This window comes from Sinocyclocheilus grahami, unplaced genomic scaffold (genome assembly GCF_001515645.1).
Source record: "Sinocyclocheilus grahami isolate Dianchi unplaced genomic scaffold, SAMN03320097.WGS_v1.1 scaffold244.1, whole genome shotgun sequence".
In the NCBI taxonomy this organism is placed as follows: Eukaryota; Metazoa; Chordata; class Actinopteri; order Cypriniformes; family Cyprinidae; genus Sinocyclocheilus; species Sinocyclocheilus grahami.
The window spans coordinates 1,006,613-1,028,352 of record NW_015505423.1 but is presented as its reverse complement, the minus strand read 5'-3'; the positions used below and the strand labels follow the sequence as shown (position 1 = coordinate 1,028,352).

Genomic DNA, 21,740 nt, shown 5'->3' with positions numbered 1-21,740 from the left:
AATAAAAGAATTTACTTTGATTAAGTTTTAAGTAATGCAAATATTAATGGCAATGGCAATATGAAATAAAAAATGTGCAAATGTTACCTTAAGGGGCTATTTCAATCCACTCTGATCCATGTAAGTAACCTAATGTAGTCAGGTTGATTATGTCATTTCATTGAGATAAAAACAAGTGGTAACACTTTACTTGAAGGGGTGTGCATAAGACTGACATGACACCTTAATAATCATGACATGACACATGTCATGAATATGAAGGAGGTTTTATGCATGTTTATGACAACTGTCATTAAGTGTCATTCGCTCAGTTATGTCATTTTTAATGCAAATATGACATTATTTGACCTAACCCTAACCCTACCCCTAACCATAGCCCATAACAAAGACATCCCAAACAATGTCATATTTGCATTAAAATTACATAACTGAGCGAATGACACTTAATGATAGTTGTCATAAACATTCATAAAAAACCTTCATATTCATGACATGTATCATGCCATGATTAGGTAGGTGTCATGCCATGATTATGAAGGTGTAATGTCAGTCTTATGCACACCCCTTCAAGTAAAGTGTAACCAAACAAGTTAATTACCACATGAAATACCGCAGTTTAGTGATAGCAAATGTTGCTTAAAACAATAATAATAATAATAATAATAATAGTAATTGTTGTTGTTGTTAATTAATTGATAATGATGATGATGATAATAATAATAATAATTATTAATTATATATAATAATTATTATGTTAATACTAAAAACGATTATAGATTATGAATAATTTCTTATATATAAGTCGTTATAATTAATAGTAATAAATAATAATAATAATAATAAATATTATTATGCCTACATTATTCTGAAATGCATCATAATCATAATAATGTGTCATAATAATATTTTCTTTTTTAAATATGCCGCCCCCAAAACGATAATAATAATAACAATTATTATTATTGTTATTATATGATTATTATAGTTTAGGGATGGTATATTTAAAAATATATATATTTTAAATGATACAGATTAAATACTGACACAGGATAATACATGTAATAATGTAGGCTAAATAATAATTATATTAAATGACAACAGCAACTAATATAATAATAATAACAACAACAACAATAATAATAATAATAATAATAATAATAATAATAACAATACATTATTATTATCAGTAGTAGTAGTAATAGTAGTATTACAATTTTTTACAGAAAAAAAATGCATCACCCACTATGTGTGAAACATATAATAATTCTGGCAAATGGCAAAAACTGGCCAAAGCTTTATTTAGTGAGTCTCGGGGGGATACAGAGCGAACGCTCTCCCCTCCTCCGCCATGTGATGACGGACAGACTGTATCACCGGAGCGATGCTTGAAGTCACTCTCATCAGCAACAAAGCGAAGCAACAGCAGCAGCAGCACTGACGTAAACCATCCACCACATCACCGGAATCATACGGACCAGGACCGACACCATATCGTCTCCTCCGAAGGACGTATAGGATGGAAACGGAGCGCTGAGAGAGACTGGGATCGTGATAATGCTCGGACTCCAATTCACGGCAACATTTGAAATGCGCGTTAAATGGAGACTCATGACAAGAGATGCTGCAGGGTGCCGCATTGCCTGGCCGCTTGATGATGGTAGGATAGAGCAGCGCTTTTAACCGTGATGCTCGTTCTTAGATGCTTTCGGGGTGGGATTTGTAGTCGATTGAATGCCTCAGATTTGATCATACGCAAACTAAGACGATTTCAGCCTGCTTAAGCCATACATGCATACACATATACAATCGATGAGCACGACCAGATGAATGTGAATTTACGTTGCAGAACAAGCATTAATAAACCCACAATACAGGTGAACTCAGAAGGAGTATATGAGGTGAACTAACAGTGTCGTAGCTAACACTCAGGACCATCTCCGAAGTCAGGTTTTTATTTGCCAGCACTGCTGTGATAGGGCTCTTTATGATTGATATTTTCATCATCAGTTAGGTAATATACAGTGATAGTATACACAGTCAGTCTTGGTTCAGTGCAAGGACAATGACTCATTTACAGGCAGGCCTGTCTCCAGAAACCCTGGAGAAAGCCAAGGTGGAGTTAAAGGAGAACCCCGACACTTTGCATCAGGACATACAGGAGGTTAGGGACATGATCATCACCCGTCCAGACATTGGCTTTCTCAGGACAGATGATGCTTTCATCCTGCGCTTTCTTAGAGCCCGGAAATTTAACCATTTCGAGGCCTTCCGCCTCCTGGCCCAGTACTTTGAGTACCGGCAACAGAACCTTGATATGTTCAAGAACCTCAAGGCCACCGATCCGGGGATCAAGCAGGCTCTGAAGGATGGATTTCCTGGGGTTCTGTCCAATTTGGATAGATACGGGAGGAAGATTCTGGTTCTGTTCGCGGCGAACTGGGATCAGAGCAGGTAGGGTGCTATTGGATTTTGGCTAATTGTGGGTAATGATGTGCACTGTCAGAGTCATCTTTTCAGCACAAGTCTTCTGTCATTCACTAGAGCATGATATTGAGCCATTATGGGATGTAAAGTGTTACCTTGTATTTAAACTTAACATTACAGCATCCATGTTACACATATTGGATGTTACTATTTCTATATGGGTCATATAGAAATTTTATTTATAGACATTTTATTGAACATTTATACAACTTTCTACAGCAAATTTGATCTAACCTTCCAAAAGATGGTGTCCACCATTTGAGAGATCTTTAAGAGACATTTTAACCATTGAGGGTGTGATAATCCAAGCCTAACCCCTGATGACCTTTGACCTGACCCAATATTTTACATGACGGTCCTTTATATATGTCATTGTGTTTTTATTTACAGTATGACAACATAAATTCAACATGGATGCACCAAGTGCCTGTGGAATATTTGCTGTTATATCCTTTTTTAATGAACGGATAACTCTCTCAAAATGTGTAATCTCATTTAAAAAAAAATATGACCTTGACATACAGTTTAAGGGTATCTGGTCTCTTGTCACATGTCAAAATGGCTACCGCCATGTAAAACATGCTGACTTTGATTTGGCAAATAAGGGGTATTTATGCATTTTTTTAATGTATTTTTGAATAATTGATCTGAACAAATGTACCCATATATAACCTTTAGTAATGTTTCATATCAATGGTTAACAGCCTAGACTTGGCTGAGAGTTCAGACCCAACAAGGGTTAATCTATCATCGATGTGTCCTTGAGAAAATCACTTCATCCCAGGTTACTCTAAGGACACTGTCCATGCAATAAATGCACTGTAAGTGGTCTACATAATAAGTGATCTACTAAATGGCACATTATGAAATCAAATAAATACATTTCTTAAAGTGTAAACAAGGTATTTATTTGATCAGTAAGTGTATTGTGGTTTGTGTGTATAAACTGTAACAAAAATACTAGTATGTGAGCTTAAACATGGCCTAAAGTTCCAAACTGAATAATTTTTATTCACCCCGTAACTCAGCATGAGCTTATACCAGTCTAAGAATTCAGTAAATTAACAATGGCCTCAACAGTCTTTGGACACTTAAAGGAATAGTTCAACCAAAAATGAAAATTTCATGACATTTTACTCAGCCTCAGGCTATCCAAGATAGATGTGTAGAGTTTGTTTCTTTATCACAACAGATTTGTATAAATTTAGCATTTCATCACTTGCTCACCAATTGATCCTCTTCAGTGAATGGGTGCCGAACAGCTGATAAAAACATAACAGTAATCGACAAATAATCCACATGACTCCAGTCCATCAATTAACATCCTGTGAAGCAAAAAGCTGTATGTTTGTAATAAACAATCATTTGTAATAACAATCGTTTGTAATAATCCATCATCAAGATGTTTTTAGCTTCCTCTATCTGTAATATTGCTTTCTCCAGTGAAAAGTTTGTCTTGTCTGAATCAGGAGAGAAATATATCAAGCACTGTTTATGAGTGAAAACAGTCGAAAACCATTCTAAACAAATATGTTGGTAGACTTTGATTTGAGAGGACAACAGGGACTTTTTCACTAAAGGAAGCTTTAATATAGATTATGGACATATGTTTTGGACTGAAGCAACATTCTAAAGTCAAACCACCTTAATGATGGATTGCTTTCTTACAAAGATGCAGATTTTCATTCCACAAGATGTTAACTAACAGACTGGAGCCGTGTGGATTATTGTGATGTCTTTATCAGCTGTTTGGACTCTCATTCTGATGGCACACATTCACTGCAGAGGATCCATTGGTGAGCAAGTGACGTAATGCTACATTTCTCCAAAACTGTTCTGATGAAGAAACAAACTCATCCACATCTTGAATGGCCATTTGAAAGTACATTTTCAGCTAATTAAACATTTTGGGTGAACTATTTCTTTAAATCATACTTAAATGTATAAATATCTTTGAATTTGTTGAACAAAAAGCTCTACTATAATTTTTCTTGCATGTATTTTGTATATAATTCTATAATGCTATACATTCATACATTTTAAGTGTCCAAATACTTTTGGGGTAAATGGCAATACATAAATATATGCATTCATTTGTTTAAGCACTGTGCATTGATGCATAATTTAAGATTACTTAAATGATATATGTACGTGTATTTCTTCAAATGTAATTTGTTTTAATGTTGTGAGAAATCCGCTAACTGTTGGTGTTTAGTCTCACCTCTTTAGAATGGAGAGTACATAGTGCTCGAGTCCATATCAAACAGCCTTTGAATTCATGCCAGTCGCACCATTGCCTCAGATGACAGGGCTCTTTGCATCCTCTCACAGGAACAATGTGTGATGAGCACTAGGGTCAAACCGTGCCTGATTTGCTGCATTTATTGCAGCATTAAGGGAAGTGTAAAGCCCTGTAGAAATGTAAATACAAATTCTGACTAATATGAAGCAAACTTACTCAGTAACCATATGAGAAAATGTGTGTATATATATATATCTGCAAACATAAAAATGTAAGTCATGCAAAAACATCTCGCATTTAGTTTGTTTGCAAATCTTCCTAAAGCCTTGTGTTTATCTGTAGGTACACTTTTGTGGATATTCTGCGAGCTATTTTACTTTCTCTGGAGGCAATGATAGAAGACCCCGAGCTACAAGTAAATGGATTTGTCTTGATCATTGACTGGAGTAACTTCACTTTCAAGCAAGCTTCCAAGTTAACTCCAAGCATGCTGAGATTGGCAATTGAGGGCCTGCAGGTAACACAATTGTCTGTTTTTAATCTTATGTTTATATAAAAAAATCTACATGGATATTACAATGCATTCTTTTAATTTGTACCTTCATGCATATAAATATGTGTTCTTGGAAGCAATGGAACATCAAACATCAAATAGGGGCAAGTCGTGGCCTAATGGTTAGAGAGTCGGACTCATAACCCAAAAGTTGTGGGTTCGAGTCTCGTACCGGCAGGGATTGTAGGTGGGGGGAGTGAATGTACAGCGCTCTCTCCCACCTTCAATACCACGACTGAGGTGCCCTTGAGCAAGGCACCGAACCCCCAACTGCTTCCTGGGCGCCGATGCATAAATGGCTGCCCACTGCTCCGGGTGTGTGTTCACGGTGTGTGTGTGTTCACTGCTGTGTGTGTGCACTTTGGATGGGTAAATGCAGAGCACTAATTCCGAGTATGGGTCACCATACTTGGCCACATGTCACGTCACTTTATAATATGTAATGTTCATAAAGTGTGCTTCAGGTTTGACTAATGAGAATCGCATAGGGAAATTCTGCATGTGTGAGGCAGAACAGGTGCTTGTAGAGGAATCCCTCTCCCGTCAAACATTTGGCATTCTCTTTGTGAGTAACATGAACAGGAGCTGACCCAATGATCTAATGCAAAGGAACACAATCTGCATAGATATCAAGAATGAGTATTGTGTTTTATTTACTTGATATTTATCAAACCAAAAAGTAGTTTAAACAACAACAACAAAAGGCAATGCATTGGGAAATGTCAATAGTGTGTGACTATAGTATAGTTTGGAGTTATTCAAGTTTTTTTTTACATTAGTAAGCATCTTTTCTGAGATCCATTCCCTTTCATTGTAATGAAGTAAAACCATAGTCTGTAATCGAAAATGGGCAAAAAGGCGGGAGCTGGTTGCTGAAACCAAGCCCACCTAGCTCGACGGTGGTGACAGCAGCGGCAATCCACTTGTCACTCAAGTGGCCACACCCTTAATTATGCAGAACTTTAAGGTTTAATATAATTTAAATGGATGGCTTATAAAAAAACTCACCCCCTCACAGTTGTCATGAAGGGCAAAATTAGCTATATAGACCAACATTTTTGAAACAGGCTGTAAACATGTTTTTTTTCTGCTGTAAAGTTGGGCATTTTAACATGGGGAGTCTATGGGACTGACTCCCTTTTGCAGCCAGCCTCTAGCGGCCAGTTGACGAATTACAGTTTAAGTCACTACCGTGTTGGCTTCACGAGAGAGAGCGGGAGGTTGCCGCTTGAGTAAAACACATTTTTGACATTTATTAATGGTGTTCGCTAAGGAAAGAATCACTATTATAAACTGCTCAAACTCAGGTTTAAGGATTTAAATAAATCCTTAAAGGAACAGTCATAATTTACTCCCCCTCATGCCATTCCAAATTTCCAAACCTGCCATTCTTCCATGGAACATAAAAGAAGGTATTTAGAGAAATGTCTCAGTGTTTTTGTTCATATAATTAAAGTCAGTGCAGTCCAGTTTTGTTTTGTACCCCACTGATTTTAACTATATGGACAAAAATAGTTTAAACTTCTTGAATATTTCTTTTTTTGTGATCTGCGGATAAAAGAAATACAGGTTTGAAATGTCATGAAATATATGGCATTTTTGCATTTTTAGTGAACTATCAGTGAACTAAGTCAGAACATGTCCCATTTTGTTTGAGCTACCTGAAATTTGCATCTTATTCCATTCTCTTAAAGGTGTCATATGATACTGCTAAAAAGAACATTATTTTGTGTATTTGGTGTAATGAAATGTGTTTATGCGGTTTAAGGTTAAAAAACACATTATTTTCCACATACTGTACATTATTGTTTCTCCTCTATGCCCAGCCTTTCTGAAATGCGTCGATTTTTACAAAGCTCATCGTTCTGAAAAGCGAGGTGTGCTCTGATTGGCCAGCTATCCAGTGCGTTGTGATTGGCCGAATACCTCAAGCGTGTGACGGAAATGTTACACCCCTACCATATTGTGATGCCCTGTCCGGCCGGAGTGACGAGACAAAAACATTAAAAGCCATTATAAACCAGGCATTCGTTGCATCCAGTGAGGACATAATTACGGATTATAATGACTTATACTGTCTTTTTACGCTTTGCATCGCGCCGCGTAAACATAAAACCATGTCTGCATTTGTGATCGGAGAAATGACAAACAACAAGCGCTACTCTACACTGCTCAAAACTCACGTTTGAATCGTCAGTTGCAAATCCTTTAAATATAAAAAACTTACTTACAGGCCGTGAGTCAGAACAGCCGACATTGTAGTCTACTCTCCCAGGATCAGGAAACAGTCCTCAATAAAATGTGCAGCACACATCTGAATATTTGGGTTGAACTGTTCTGGAACAGTGTTGTAAATACAACTTAACCACTGATTTCTAGTCGTGTCCTCTTTTGGAAGGCCAAACAAAGTAGTTTCGCTTTCACAACGAAACACACAGCGTCACACACGGCGGGCTTCACTCTTAAAAATAAAGGTGCTTCATGATGCCATAGAAGAACCTTTTTTGTCTAAATGGTTCTATAAAGAACCTTTAACATCTGAATAACCTTTCTGTTTCACAAAAGGTTCTTTGTGGTGAAAGGAGGTTCTTCAGAGTATAAAAAGGTAAGAAAGAGATGGTTCTTTAAAGAACCTTTGACTGAATGATTCTTTGTGGAATCAAAAATGGTCCTTCTTTGGCATCGCTTGAAGAACCTTTTGAAGCACCTTTATTTTTAAGAGTGTAGAGTGAGGAACGGCCGGCGGGCTAGAGAACGAAACACACAACGTCTTCACGACATGGCGGCAGCAACAATAGTACAGCGAGAACAAAAGTTACGCCTTCTTTCTATGCATAAACATTTGGGCGGCGTTATGCAAATCTTCCCACATTGTGACGTAGACATGTGGGGGCGTGTTAGAACGAGCCGTTTTAGGTAGGCGTGGTTGACTCTTAACTTTTTTAAAGAATATCTCTTTGGATTTGAGACTTTAGTCTTTGCAACTTTACAGATCTTCTTTATGCACCAAGAGCTTGTAACACTTCAAAGAGAAAGGAAAAATTGAAATCGCATCATATGACCCCTTTAATTTTCTAAGAGTTTGGACCAACAGTTTTTACCTTGTGGATGATAAAATGAGCAAAACTCTCCCATATACTTACATTGAAAGGAGTTGAGTAATATCTATGCACCAGATATTATAGAGACTTCAGCAATTGCATAGGAACACCCTGGCAACCACCTACAACACTGGTGGTGTTTTGAACTTTTTAACATCACTATTAAACATAACCGAGCAGCAATTGTCCATTGTGCTACAAAATGGTCACTGTGCATTTAACAATAGCTAATCTGTGCACAGACATTGTCCATTTCCAGAAGCAGCCTCTTGAAAGCTCTCATTTAGACATCGCTCCTTTGAGGAGGGCTTGGGTCTGATATGACATGTAGGCAGTGCAGAGTGAGGCCTGTTGACTGAATATTAATGCGGGTCCATGATGAGCCTATTCCACATTCCAGTGCCTCTTCAGACAGATTAGCTGGTGAATAATTGATCGCCGCCATTAGCATCTTGCATCCACAATGTGCTGTTCACATTGAGTGGGACATCGCATTTGTAGCTGTTTGAAAGGGAAACAATAGCGTAGATTGAGGGAAAACAGCCACAGCTAATTAGTTGCAGTTCAAAGAGTGCCCAGCAGCTAGCTTGTCATCGATCATTGTCAATACGTCACGATTTACATATGTAAATATTTACAGGAATTCAGATTTTTTACTTTTTTGATCAGATTTGCATGCATAAAAAGTTACAAAGAGCGACTTCTAGGATGATTGCATGCATTTACAGATATACACTACTGTTCAAAAGTTGGGGGATAGTATGATTTTTTTTAAAGAAATAAATTATTTGATTCAGTAAGGATGCATTAAACTGATCAAAAGTGGCAGTAAAGACATGTATAATGTCAAAATATATATATTTCAAAAATTAATACAATTTCAAAGTTCTTTTGAACTTTCTATTCATTTTTTTTCAAGAATCCTGAAAAACAAAAACATCATGGCTTCCACAAATATATTAAGATGCACTGTTTTCAACATTGGTAATAATAAGAAATATTTCTCAGCTCCAAATTAGCATATTAAAATCATTTCTGAATGATCTTGTGACACTGAAGACTGCAGTAATGGCTGCTAAAAATTCAGCTTAGCCATCACATGAATAAAGTATTATTTAAAATATATTAAAACAGAAAAAATATATTAAGTTATTCTAAATTGTATTAATATTTCACAATATTACTGTTTTTTTTTTATATAAATAAATGCAGCCTTGGTGAGATTAAGAGACTTCCTTCAAAAGCAAAAAAAAAAAAAAATCAGAACAACTTTTGAACACCAGTGTATGCTGTTTGCACTGGTTTCCTAAATGCTATTGGTCAGATGATGAATGCTAGAATGAGAGGTGTGACGCCCCATGGTTCTGTTTTGACCCTGACAGACCCACGGTATGTACATTGAGTCATTAAGCATGACGTTTAGAGCTGATGGGGAAATCACACAGCCCTCCGACCCAAAAGTGCAGGGTCATGTGAAGCATTACATCAGCCTGATGGCATTGTTCATATGGACATCTGTCTGTCTCAATCATCAATGTAATGAAGCATCAAAATCATATAATCAAAAAATCTGTTTATTGCCATATAAGTGAGTCATAAGACAGAGACAGAAAGAAAGGAAGGACATGGACAGAAGGAATAGCAGAGAATACTTAAGTCCCTTATGTTCTCTGCTCATTTTTATTTTTTTATGGTGAGTCCATTTGATGCACTAGAATCTGTTGCTATTGAAAATACCTTTTTATGTGCCAGAAACTATCATGTATGTTTTGCCAGGTTGAAAAAGAACTAATGGATTCTTACTAGAAAACCTCATGGTTTGCAGGCAATGGACATTTCGTGTTATTTGAGGTAATGTGAGTTTATTGTTTAATTTACAGTAGAGCCATCATACATTCCCTAGCAAATGGTGGCTCAGCAAAGAGCACTTGATGCACAGAAAATGGCTGTTCTTAGCAAAATCAATAAACAGAAACATACTCCTGAGTTGAATAGAAGTGAGAGAAAGTGGTCCTGGCTTTCCTGGAGCAGTGCTTTGTTGTTTCAGCCTCTGTTGTTTGCTTCTGTGATTTGGACATGCCTTTTGTCTCTCTCAGTCTTGAGAAATAACCCACGCTTGGCAGCCAATCACAATGGGCCAATCTTCCCCAGCCCACCCCATGCCGAGTTTCCCTGGCAACCTGTCCAACCACCATGCTATGCACCCTCCAGATGGGCTGTGCTCACAGAGAGAGACGCACTCATGTCACTCAGCTACTGTGGCCGTATGTGCGTGTTTCTATGTAGGGCACTTAAAGTGCATTTTAGAAAGCACAGGAAGTTCATTGTTCTGACAGACTGACATGCGTCACATTGTTGCATACCCATAAAAGTCATTTTTTATTGCACTCTAAGGGTCTTTTTATTGCTGAGACTGACATCAGTTGTTGGAGTATCAAAAGCTATTTTATTATCATTTTATTTTTATTTATTTTTATTAGTTGTGTGTATGCAGTTTAGTTTAGCAAACTGAATGACCTTGTATTATCTAAAAAATATATTTCAGTGCATTTCCCCATTAACACAGTAGGCTAGTTTCCACTTTTTTTGTTTGTTTTGTTTGCCAGATACAGTTCATTAAACACAACTTGACCTTTTTTGTTTTATTGCTATACTGTAATGTTTATTATTGTTATCAGTAGTAGTAGTAGTAGTAGTAGTATTAATAATAATATGATGATAATACTTAAGATCATTTTAGATAATAATTACTAAGTCTGGTGTCAGTATCCGCAATGATTTTATTTTATTTTATATAAAAATAATTATAATAATAATAATACATGTTATTTAGATAGTGCTATTTATTTTATTTAGTTTTATTTAATTGAACTTTATTTGTTGGTATTACTTGTGTGTAGTTTTTATTACACTGTAAACGTTTTTTTTTTTATATTGCTTGTCTGGGACTGACATCAGTTATTGGAGTATTAGCAACAATTTTATTTTAATACTACTCCTATTACTACTGCTACTAACGTTTCATTTATACTGTGCTATTTGATTTGATTTGAGTTTATTTGTATGTTGGTATTAGTTGTGTGCATGCAGTTTAGTAAACTTGGTGATCATGCATGAAGAATATCTTTCAGAACATTTCCCCATGAATACAGTAAGGCCAGGGTAGGTTTACACTGTTATTGCCAAATGCAGTTCATTGACTTGACCTTTTATTACAACATTAAATCTTACAATATATCTGAGGTATTGAACAAACTTTTAATAGATGTCCCACAGATGTCAATAGAAGGGTCTATTTTATGGATCTTTAGAAACAGTCAAATCCTTTAAGTCTTGTTGAATGATGTACATCTGCCTATCATTAAAGAAAGTGGTGAGTGAAACTTAATCAACTTATGGATTGCTATTTATTTTATTTAGTTTTATTTAATTGAACTTTATTTGTTGGTATTACTTGTGTGTAGTTTTTATTACACTGTAAACGTTTTTTTTTTTATATTGCTTGTCTGGGACTGACATCAGTTATTGGAGTATTAGCAACAATTTTATTTTAATACTACTCCTATTACTACTGCTACTAACGTTTCATTTATACTGTGCTATTTGATTTGATTTGAGTTTATTTGTATGTTGGTATTAGTTGTGTGCATGCAGTTTAGTAAACTTGGTGATCATGCATGAAGAATATCTTTCAGAACATTTCCCCATGAATACAGTAAGGCCAGGGTAGGTTTACACTGTTATTGCCAAATGCAGTTCATTAACTTGACCTTTTATTACAACATTAAATCTTACAATATATCTGAGGTATTGAACAAACTTTTAATAGATGTCCCACAGATGTCTTCAGACAGACAGAAGGGTCTATTTTATGCATCTTTAGAAACAGTCAAATCCTTTAAGTCTTGTTGAATGATGTACATCTGCCTATCATTAAAGAAAGTGGTGAGTGAAACTTAATCAACTTATGGATATTAAGTCCTTTCAGTAGCACACCAGCATTACGCCTTTGCCACAAGTATTGTCTCTATTGTATTTGTCTCAAAAGCCATATTATAGAATGTAACTTCTCTTAAAGGGATAGTTCACCCAAAATTACAATTTACTCATCCTCATTCATTTTTTGTTGAACTACGAAATGGTTCTTAAAAGAACCATTTTGTTCTTATTGTGAAGAACATTTCAGTACTCTAAAGAACTTTTTTCCACTAGCCTATATAGAACCTTTTGTACAACGGAAAGGTTCCATGGATGTTAAATGATCTTCATGGAATCACCGACGCCGATAAAGAATCTTTATTATTTCCAAAACCAATGCATTCTTTTTAATCTGCAATACCCAAGACATTTTATTCAAGTTAATTTTCTTAGCTTGAACAGCTGTGTGGTCAGGGCATGAGGTCTGTGCAATATTTATAGTGCCCAGCAGTCTTTGTCCAGTTGTGTGCATGCAGTTTAGTAAACTTGGTGATCATGCATGAAGAATATCTTTCAGAACATTTCCCCATGAATACAGTAAGGCCAGGGTAGGTTTACACTGTTATTGCCAAATGCAGTTCATTGACTTGACCTTTTATTACAACATTAAATCTTACAATATATCTGAGGTATTGAACAAACTTTTAATAGATGTCCCACAGATGTCAATAGAAGGGTCTATTTTATGCATCTTTAGAAACAGTCAAATCCTTTAAGTCTTGTTGAATGATGTACATCTGCCTATCATTAAAGAAAGTGGTGAGTGAAACTTAATCAACTTATGGATATTAAGTCCTTTCAGTAGCACACCAGCATTACGCCTTTGCCACAAGTATTGTCTCTATTGTATTTGTCTCAAAAGCCATATTATAGAATGTAACTTCTCTTAAAGGGATAGTTCACCCAAAATTACAATTTACTCATCCTCATTCATTTTTTGTTGAACTACGAAATGGTTCTTAAAAGAACCATTTTGTTCTTATTGTGAAGAACATTTCAGTACTCTAAAGAACTTTTTTCCACTAGCCTATCTAGAACCTTTTGTACAACGGAAAGGTTCCATGGATGTTAAATGATCTTCATGGAATCACTGACACCGATAAAGAACCTTTATTATTTCCAAAACCAATGCATTCTTCTTAATCTGCAATACCCAAGACATTTTATTCAAGTTCATTTTCTTAGCTTGAACAGCTGTGTGGTCAGGCCATGAGGTCTGTGCAATATTTATAGTGCCCAGCAGTCTTTGTCCCATAAGCAAACACAGAAAAGCGTGATCCAGGGAAGAGGGCTCTTCTCAGTCCCTGTTTAATCAACAGAGCAACTTGCACATGGAAAGGGTTTGCATCTCTCACGTCAGTTGGTTCGACTGGCTCATCTGGATGCTATGATTCGCTGCTGCCTCCCAGAAAGCAAAGAGCTTCTACAAGTCTTGCTTATCTGGGAAACGGCACTAGACATATCTGGGCCTGCAGGACTGAAGTTAGACTAATTGTTTTGCTGTCTGCTAAGTGGCACAGTTATGGTCGTTCTCTGTTTATCGCACTATAACGGGGCTCTTCTGATCTGTAGGAGAGCTGACAGCTAGTGAGTAGTGCTTCGTCTTTGTGTTAGCGGCCTTGTGTTGCTAAGCTCAGTGGGCTGGATCTGGCAAGTGTAGATAAAATGTCTCCTGTAGAGCTCAATTATTGATGTGAGCAATGGAATGTGTCAGAGTGTGAAGCTTCGTATTACGGGTTCACTCAGTTATGGCTAATTTGTCTTAGTTTTAGACAAATATTGCTAATGGGATGCTAACTGTTTGTATGTTAGCCTTAGCTTCAGAAAGCACAGATCATGGACCATCTGATGTATATCAAACACACAAAAATGGCAAGAGTGGCTTCAAATCTGGCTGTTATGCAATTTAAGTCAGAGTGTGCAAATTTTTTGCACAAAAGTCCACCTGGAAACAATGTTGTTGCTACACTCTAAAAAATGCTGAGTTGTTTCAAAAGGGTTTGCATCTCTCACGTCAGTTGGTTCGACTGGCTCATCTGGATGCTATGATTCGCTGCTGCCTCCCAGAAAGCAAAGAGCTTCTACAAGTCTTGCTTATCTGGGAAACGGCACTAGACATATCTGGGCCTGCAGGTCTGAAGTTAGACTAATTGTTTTGCTGTCTGCTAAGTGGCACAGTTATGGTCGTTCTCTGTTTATCGCACTATAACGGGGCTCTTCTGATCTGTAGGAGAGCTGACAGCTAGTGAGTAGTGCTTCGTCTTTGTGTTAGCGGCCTTGTGTTGCTAAGCTCAGTGGGCTGGATCTGGCAAGTGTAGATAAAATGTCTCCTGTAGAGCTCAATTATTGATGTGAGCAATGGAATGTGTCAGAGTGTGAAGCTTCGTATTACGGGTTCACTCAGTTATGGCTAATTTGTCTTAGTTTTAGACAAATATTGCTAATGGGATGCTAACTGTTTGTATGTTAGCCTTAGCTTCAGAAAGCACAGATCATGGACCATCTGATGTATATCAAACACACAAAAATGGCAAGAGTGGCTTCAAATCTGGCTGTTATGCAATTTAAGTCAGAGTGTGCAAATTTTTTTGGAAACAATGTTGTTGCTACACTCTAAAAAATGCTGAGTTGTTTCAACCCAATGTTGGGTCAAATATGGACTAACCCAACTGTTGTGTTAAAAAGTTAATTAAAAAATGTAACCAAAATTTAACCCAACAGTTGGGTTAGTCCATATTTGACCCAACATTGGGTTGAAACAACCCAGCATTTTTTAGAGTGTAAAGTGAGCACACAAGGGAGAACTCGTCCCTGGATTTCTTAGAGTTTACAGGGGTTAGGACATTAAATCAAAATGTTAAAAAGTTTTCATTTGGTAACAAAAAGCTTTTTCCTTGTCTGTCAAATTCAATGGTTTTATTTATGAATAGGTGTAAATTAGGAATTGTATTGATTATTCACTGAAAATGATTTTATCTTGTTTTCCAGTATAAATATCTAAAATTCAATGTATATTTGCCAATGAAAAAAGAGAGATAAACTTATTTCAAAATTAAATGTAGTACATTTAATTTAAATGAAGAAGAAATGCTTTTCTTCTTCAACATTTTGTTAGATTTCTCACAACATGAGACTTTTCAGATCTTATGTAATTTTCCTAAAATTTAAGGAGGTTTAGATGTAATTGCTGGAAATTAAGATGGAATACTAACCTTTGTTTTTCACCTTTGAAGACCCTTAGAGTTTTATATTCAGGAATCCTGTCACCGAAACTAGGACAGATCACTGACACTGACTGATATGTATTATTTGGTAAGGGGACCATGATAAAATACTTGCTTTTCCTCAGGCTACGTCAAAAGGACTCCAGCAAATGGATTCTTTTTTTCAATTACCTTGCTAGAGTTCAGTCGTGCATCATCAGTGACTCCAGACAAGAAAAGAGATGGAGGTTTCATGTCATGCCACTGAAACAAAATGCACAGATGAAATCAGCGGTCCATCATTTTATACAGGGAATAAAAACAACCCCATAAAGCTCTAAGCAAAGCCGTTCTTTGATAAACTGTAATTTAGTGCTGCTGTTTAAAAACGGTAATTATTTAACATTGCAGATTGATGTTTTAAATGGTTCCTGATTTCACGATGAGGCACTTTTAAGAGCAATTATCCTGTGGCTCTACTTCTTTCTAGTCAATCTGACCTGCTGCCAGAATCTGTGTTAGCTGCTTGATGGCTTTGTATTCAAGCTAATACAAGCAAACGAAAGCCTTTTTCAACAATCCATTTGAGTGCATCATTTGACCAAAACAGGAGCATTATGCATAAAACCCAGATCACTCCCTAAGTCTTTTAGATGTTTATGAGTAGTTCATGTAAAAAAAACTTGACATTAACAAAAGTCTGTGTTTTTATCTGCTCTCTGCTCTGCTGTGATGACCACAGATACCAAAATGTTTCTACAAAAACTTTTATGCAGGAGTGTAGAAAAAAATCCATAATGAAAACCCTTTACAAGTACGCACACTTTTAAATTACAGTCACTTCTTTATTTATTTTTTTCAATAATTTGGCTCGACACTTTACAGTGACAATGATAAAACAGCACATTTTTGTCAACACTTACTTTAGTTAATATTTTGTCAGTAGCTCAGTGCACAAACAGTGCCAAGCATACTTTAGGTTTGCTCATGAATATTAATTATATTATGTGACGTTCATCCTGCCTAATTTTGCAAAACTAGCTAATTTCAGTGACAGAATTCCTGGATATGAAACCTGATTTCTAACAGCCTTTAGAGGAGAAAAACAGGTTTCTCAATCCCAAAATATAATTTAAGTCTTCTGTAGTCTTAGACTTAACTGCAGTCACAAAGAAACCTCTTGAAAATATACTGTATAAAAGAAGGAATTTAGCAATATGTTTTAAAAGTTAGGGTTTAGTTACAATAACTGCCTTGGATCCATGTAAACGGGATTATACAATATTTTATATACATTTATTAGAGTATTGAAATGTGAGCAGTTGTAAGTCAAATCTCCCGAGGCGAGAAAAAAAAAGGTGCATTTACTTATATAGCACTACAAGATACAATTATACAATACAGATTGTTTCAAAGCAGTTTCACATTAATAAACAGGAAAATAGAGTGTTAATGTTGTAAAACAAATGCAGTTTCAGCTGTGCTACAGAAGGCAATAGTGTCATTATTCATCTCACTTTAGTTCAGTGTTGTTTCAATTCAGTTCAGTGCCAATGTTGCAAAGTCCATCAATTATGAAACAAGTTCAATTCAGCTACAAGCACCTCTACGGAGAAAATACTATTTCAGTCTTTCTGCTTTAAAAAAAATCATGTTTAATTCGCTTTGTAATTAATTGTGAAATTTACTAGCAATTTCTGAGTGAAAATTATTTATACACCTTTTTTTTCCCAATGCAGCTCACTAGGTTGTGGAACTGAGCCCTAGGTTAATCATGGGAGCTCATGTCTGTTAATTATTAAATTTAATAATGCTTTTTCAGCATTGCAGGAGCAAATGCTGTGAATTCTGAGCATTATGGCAGCTTCCCCTCCCCCAGGTTGCCTCTGTCTCCTCCCACTGTCACACTGCAGGGACACAGATCAATCAGGTTTCACCAGCTCACACCAGAGTTGAGCTATTCATGTTTAATTCAGCTGAGACCTTTATCTCCCTCGCTAGCAGTGGGATCTCAGAGCAGAGATATCATGGTGTGTGCTGACACCACCTGCTGGCAAATGGCTCATAGCCCCTCCCCTGAAGCAACGGGCCAATCGGCATGTGTTTGCACCATCTCTGTGTGAGATGCAGTACCAGATCTAATGCCCTGCGTTCTGCCACCAGACTCTGATCTGGGGGCCTCAGTGGCTACGGCCCGCTTGCTTGCAGCTGTCCATCATCTGCATTACGCCAGAACACAGTTCTGTTCTGAAATGAGACAAGGCCATGATGTGATGACCGGCACTGAATTTAAAAATTGCATAGTTCAGAAAAAAAATTAGCTGTGAAAGTTAGGACTATTAAGTTACTAGAAATGAAAAGAAATACTCTTTTTAAATAATTTCAGTTTCAAATTAATGTTGTTCTTTTTAACTTTTTATTCATCAAAGAATCCTGACAAAAATGTATCATGTTTTCCACAGTGAGTACAATCTGATTTCAACATTGATGATAATAATGTTTCTTGAGCACCAAATCAGCATATTAGAATGATTTCTGAAGGATCATGTGACACTGAAGACTGGAGTAATGATGCTGAAAATTCAAATTTGCCATCACAGGAATAAATGACATTTTTTGATCAAATAAATGCAGCCTAAGCATGAGGGGCTTCATTCTCATGACGTAACTAGACTCAAGTTGACATCCTGTAACCTGGGACTTGTAAATCTTTACCGTCATTACTTATGTCTTGATTTTTGTGAGCTTAGCGAACGACCTCAAGATAGCATCATTATGAAGCTTCCCGGAACCCTTGCAGTCAGCTTTATGAATATGGATTACTGTTCAGGGCAGATTAGTGAACACAGCAAAGTATTTATCAACTTCAGCAGTGGGATATCAGGAGCAATGGGAATTATGCCCGCTTTTTGGTGTAATCCTCTGTGGAATCATGAACTAGACTTAAGGTACTACAAATTTAACTCTAAAAAATCTAAGGTTGTATGGAGGAGAGGTGGTCATTGGTATGTAATTAGATTTTTTTTTTCTCTTCACAAATTCTAGCAATTACAAAGTATGCATAAACATTTGTTTGCATAAAATTACAGACAGTACACTGCATTTTTTAAAAAGTAGTAAATATAAAGATTATAGAAGTATATTTGACAAGAAAATACTATTTTCAAAATTTCACTTTTCACACAATTCAGTATGTTGTTTCTTATGCTCTACTAGCAATTTCTGAGTGAAAATTGTTTATACGCCAATTATTTCAGCGTACAATCTGGTTTCATTTTAAACAACTACTGAACTAGTTTAATTTGGAAAATTTTATGAAATATTATTTTTATAATATCATATTTTAGGTATGTTAAATATAATAATAATGTTTATTTGTTTATTTATTTATTTTTCTCTACTACCCATAGGATAGCTTTCCAGCAAGGTTTGGAGGGATTCATTTTGTCAACCAACCTTGGTACATCCACGCTTTGTACACAGTCATCCGGCCTTTCCTCAAGGACAAAACAAGAAAAAGGGTGAGAGAAGTTATTGATTTATGTGTCTGTTTTTTTCAATCACATTTAATTGTGAACTATTCTGTTTATGTACATGTAATATACATTGAAATAAACATGCTTTTGATGTGCATGCATGCAAAAAAAATTGCACAGTGCAATGCCATAGAATTTAGTGCGAACCGCTGAATGGTAATGAAACTACGAAAAAATAACCAGGCCAATAACAGTATTTTATTTGTTGTATATTTAGATTTTCATGCATGGAAACAATCTGAACAGCTTGCACCAGCTGATCTTGCCTGAGATTCTGCCATCTGAGCTGGGTGGCATGCTGCCTCCTTACGACATGGGCACCTGGGCCAGAACGTTGCTGGACCACGCGTATGACGAAGAGACGGACTACTGCCCTGAATCCTATACCTTGTCTGTCAAAGACCTGGAGAAAGATCTGTCCCCCAAAACTATGAAAAGGTATGTTACTTGATGATCTAGCTTTTCAGCTTTTTTATGCAGGCATAGTGGAATGTTTTAGTATTATTTGTTATCTTTGTATTATTTATATATGTTATTATAGCATTTATTAATATTTTAAATTAGCTTTAATTTTTTATTTTCAGTTTTCATTTTAATTTTAGTTTAAGTTTTAGTATTTTTTCTGTGCTTTTGTCATTTGTATTAGCTTATTTTTTTTGTTTTCGTAAATTTAGTGTTTCAAATGATTTTTCAACTTATTTAGTCAGTTGCCAAGGCAAAATGTTAATTTTTTAAAAAGTTTTTAAGTTAAAATTTGTCATATAATATTATTTTATTTGATATTTTTATTATATATTTTTATTATATATTTTCTTTTATTTTCACCTTTATTTCAGTTACTCCAAACTATTTTTAATCATTTTGATTTTGGTTTCAGTTAACCATAACATTGGTGCTCATTGAAACAAGCATGTGAGGTCACCGAACTGCCCATATAATATATGTTATGTATTTCTAATGTGCTCGTTGAATGACATCATTTGGTGGCTTGCCATGGAAACAGCATTTGCTTATTCACAGTCTTCATTCAAGTAGAATTATCAAGAGAGTCGCTCTGGATAACAAAAATAAGCTGCTTTGCCAGAGGCATAAAGAAGCTACAGTGTTTGTTAAAGGAGTCACATTTGAGCTGCACACTGTATGTTTCTTCATGGTTACGGTGCTTAGCAACCGACTCCCTAGTTTTATGATAAAATGCAGCTCTTCTTAATAAAATAAGCATTTTGGGATGATCTTACAGTATGTGTTTGACCAAGCGACTTGAGCTCATTTCACTAATCAAGACATGGTGAGGTGTCTTGACTTACTGGGTCATGAAATCAACATGAGGGAGTGAAGCCATTGCCATGAGCTGCGTTAAATGATGCACTGCCTATACATGGACACCTATAGAGTGTAAAAGAAGACATTACAGAGGTTTTCCTGTGGCAAACATCTTACTTTTTTCCCTTGCCTTCTGCATTTGGGGCTGTACTTGTACAGAGACGTTGGCTACCAAATATAGCCTAGTTTGCAGTGGCTTATTTTTCCCTCACATTTGAAGGAACTGTTTGGATTCTAGCGTCTGGGGAGTGCAGTAGTTGGAAGAAAGTAGGTCTTAGATGTTCTTCTATTGCTAAGATCAAAGTACTGTTCTTTAAACAGCTTTGGCTATTAAACTAAACCTCCCAGTCCGCACATAACATATCTATGTACATAAAAAAATAAGCTTTGGTGGAATCCTGCACCCTGTATGGTGAATTATTCTCTAGTGTTGTATTATTAACATAATTCATCATGTTTTAGATGTGACAATAGATTGCTGGTGATGATCTATATTTACTGATATTCAATTCCATCTATTCAGTCTCATGGATACACTCACAAACAGGTCATATATTGGGGCTTTGGTTTACAATAGTGAGAAATGATTAAAGGGGTCATATATGATGTTGCTTAAAAGAACATTATTTTGTCTATTTGGTGTAATGAAATGTGTTTTTGCAGTTTAAGGTTAAAAAAAAAGATTATTTTCCATATACTGTACATTATTGTTTCTCCTCTATGCCCCGCCTTTCTGAAACGCATAGATTTTTACAAAGCTCATCGGTCTGAAAAGCGAGGTGTGCTCTGATTGGCCAGCTATCCAGTGTGTTGTGACTGGCCGAATACCTCAAGCGTGTGACGGAAATGTTACGCCCCTTACCAAACTGTGATGATGCCCTGTGTAGCGAATTTACTCTACACTGCTCAAAACTTGCGTTTGAATCGACAGTGGCAAATTCTTTAAATATAAAAAACTTACAGTCTGTGAGTCAGAACAACCGGCATTGTAGTCTACTCTACCATGATTAGGAAACAGTCCTCTATAAAATGCGCTGGACACATCTGAATATTTGGGTTGTACTGTTCTGGAACAGTGTTGTAAATACAACTTAACCAGATTTTTAGTCGTGTCCTCTTTTGGAAGGCCAAATAATGTAGTTTAGCTTTCACAACGAAACACACAGCATTTTCACGACAAGGCGGCGACGGCAACAACAATACTACAGCAAGAATAAAAGTTACTATCTTTGCGTGAACATTTGGGCGGCGTTGTGCAAATCTTCCCACATCGTGACGTAGACATGTGGGGGCGTGTTAGAACGAGCCGTTTTAGGTAGG

The 21,740-nt window shown here is 36.2% G+C and overlaps 1 protein-coding gene across 1 annotated transcript in view; it reads left to right on the top strand.

Annotated features, from left to right (window-relative positions):
- Nucleotides 1-1,340: 1,340 nt before the first annotated feature.
- Nucleotides 1,341-21,740, top strand: part of LOC107598083 (clavesin-2) — a 25,441-nt gene continuing 5,041 nt past the window's right edge. Inside the window, exons 1-4 of the mRNA XM_016289347.1 lie at nucleotides 1,341-2,451; nucleotides 5,069-5,243; nucleotides 18,972-19,082; nucleotides 19,315-19,535. Of these exons, the coding sequence (XP_016144833.1) occupies nucleotides 2,063-2,451; nucleotides 5,069-5,243; nucleotides 18,972-19,082; nucleotides 19,315-19,535 (896 nt within the window). The 5' untranslated portion in view covers nucleotides 1,341-2,062. The remainder of the gene's footprint in view (nucleotides 2,452-5,068; nucleotides 5,244-18,971; nucleotides 19,083-19,314; nucleotides 19,536-21,740) is intronic.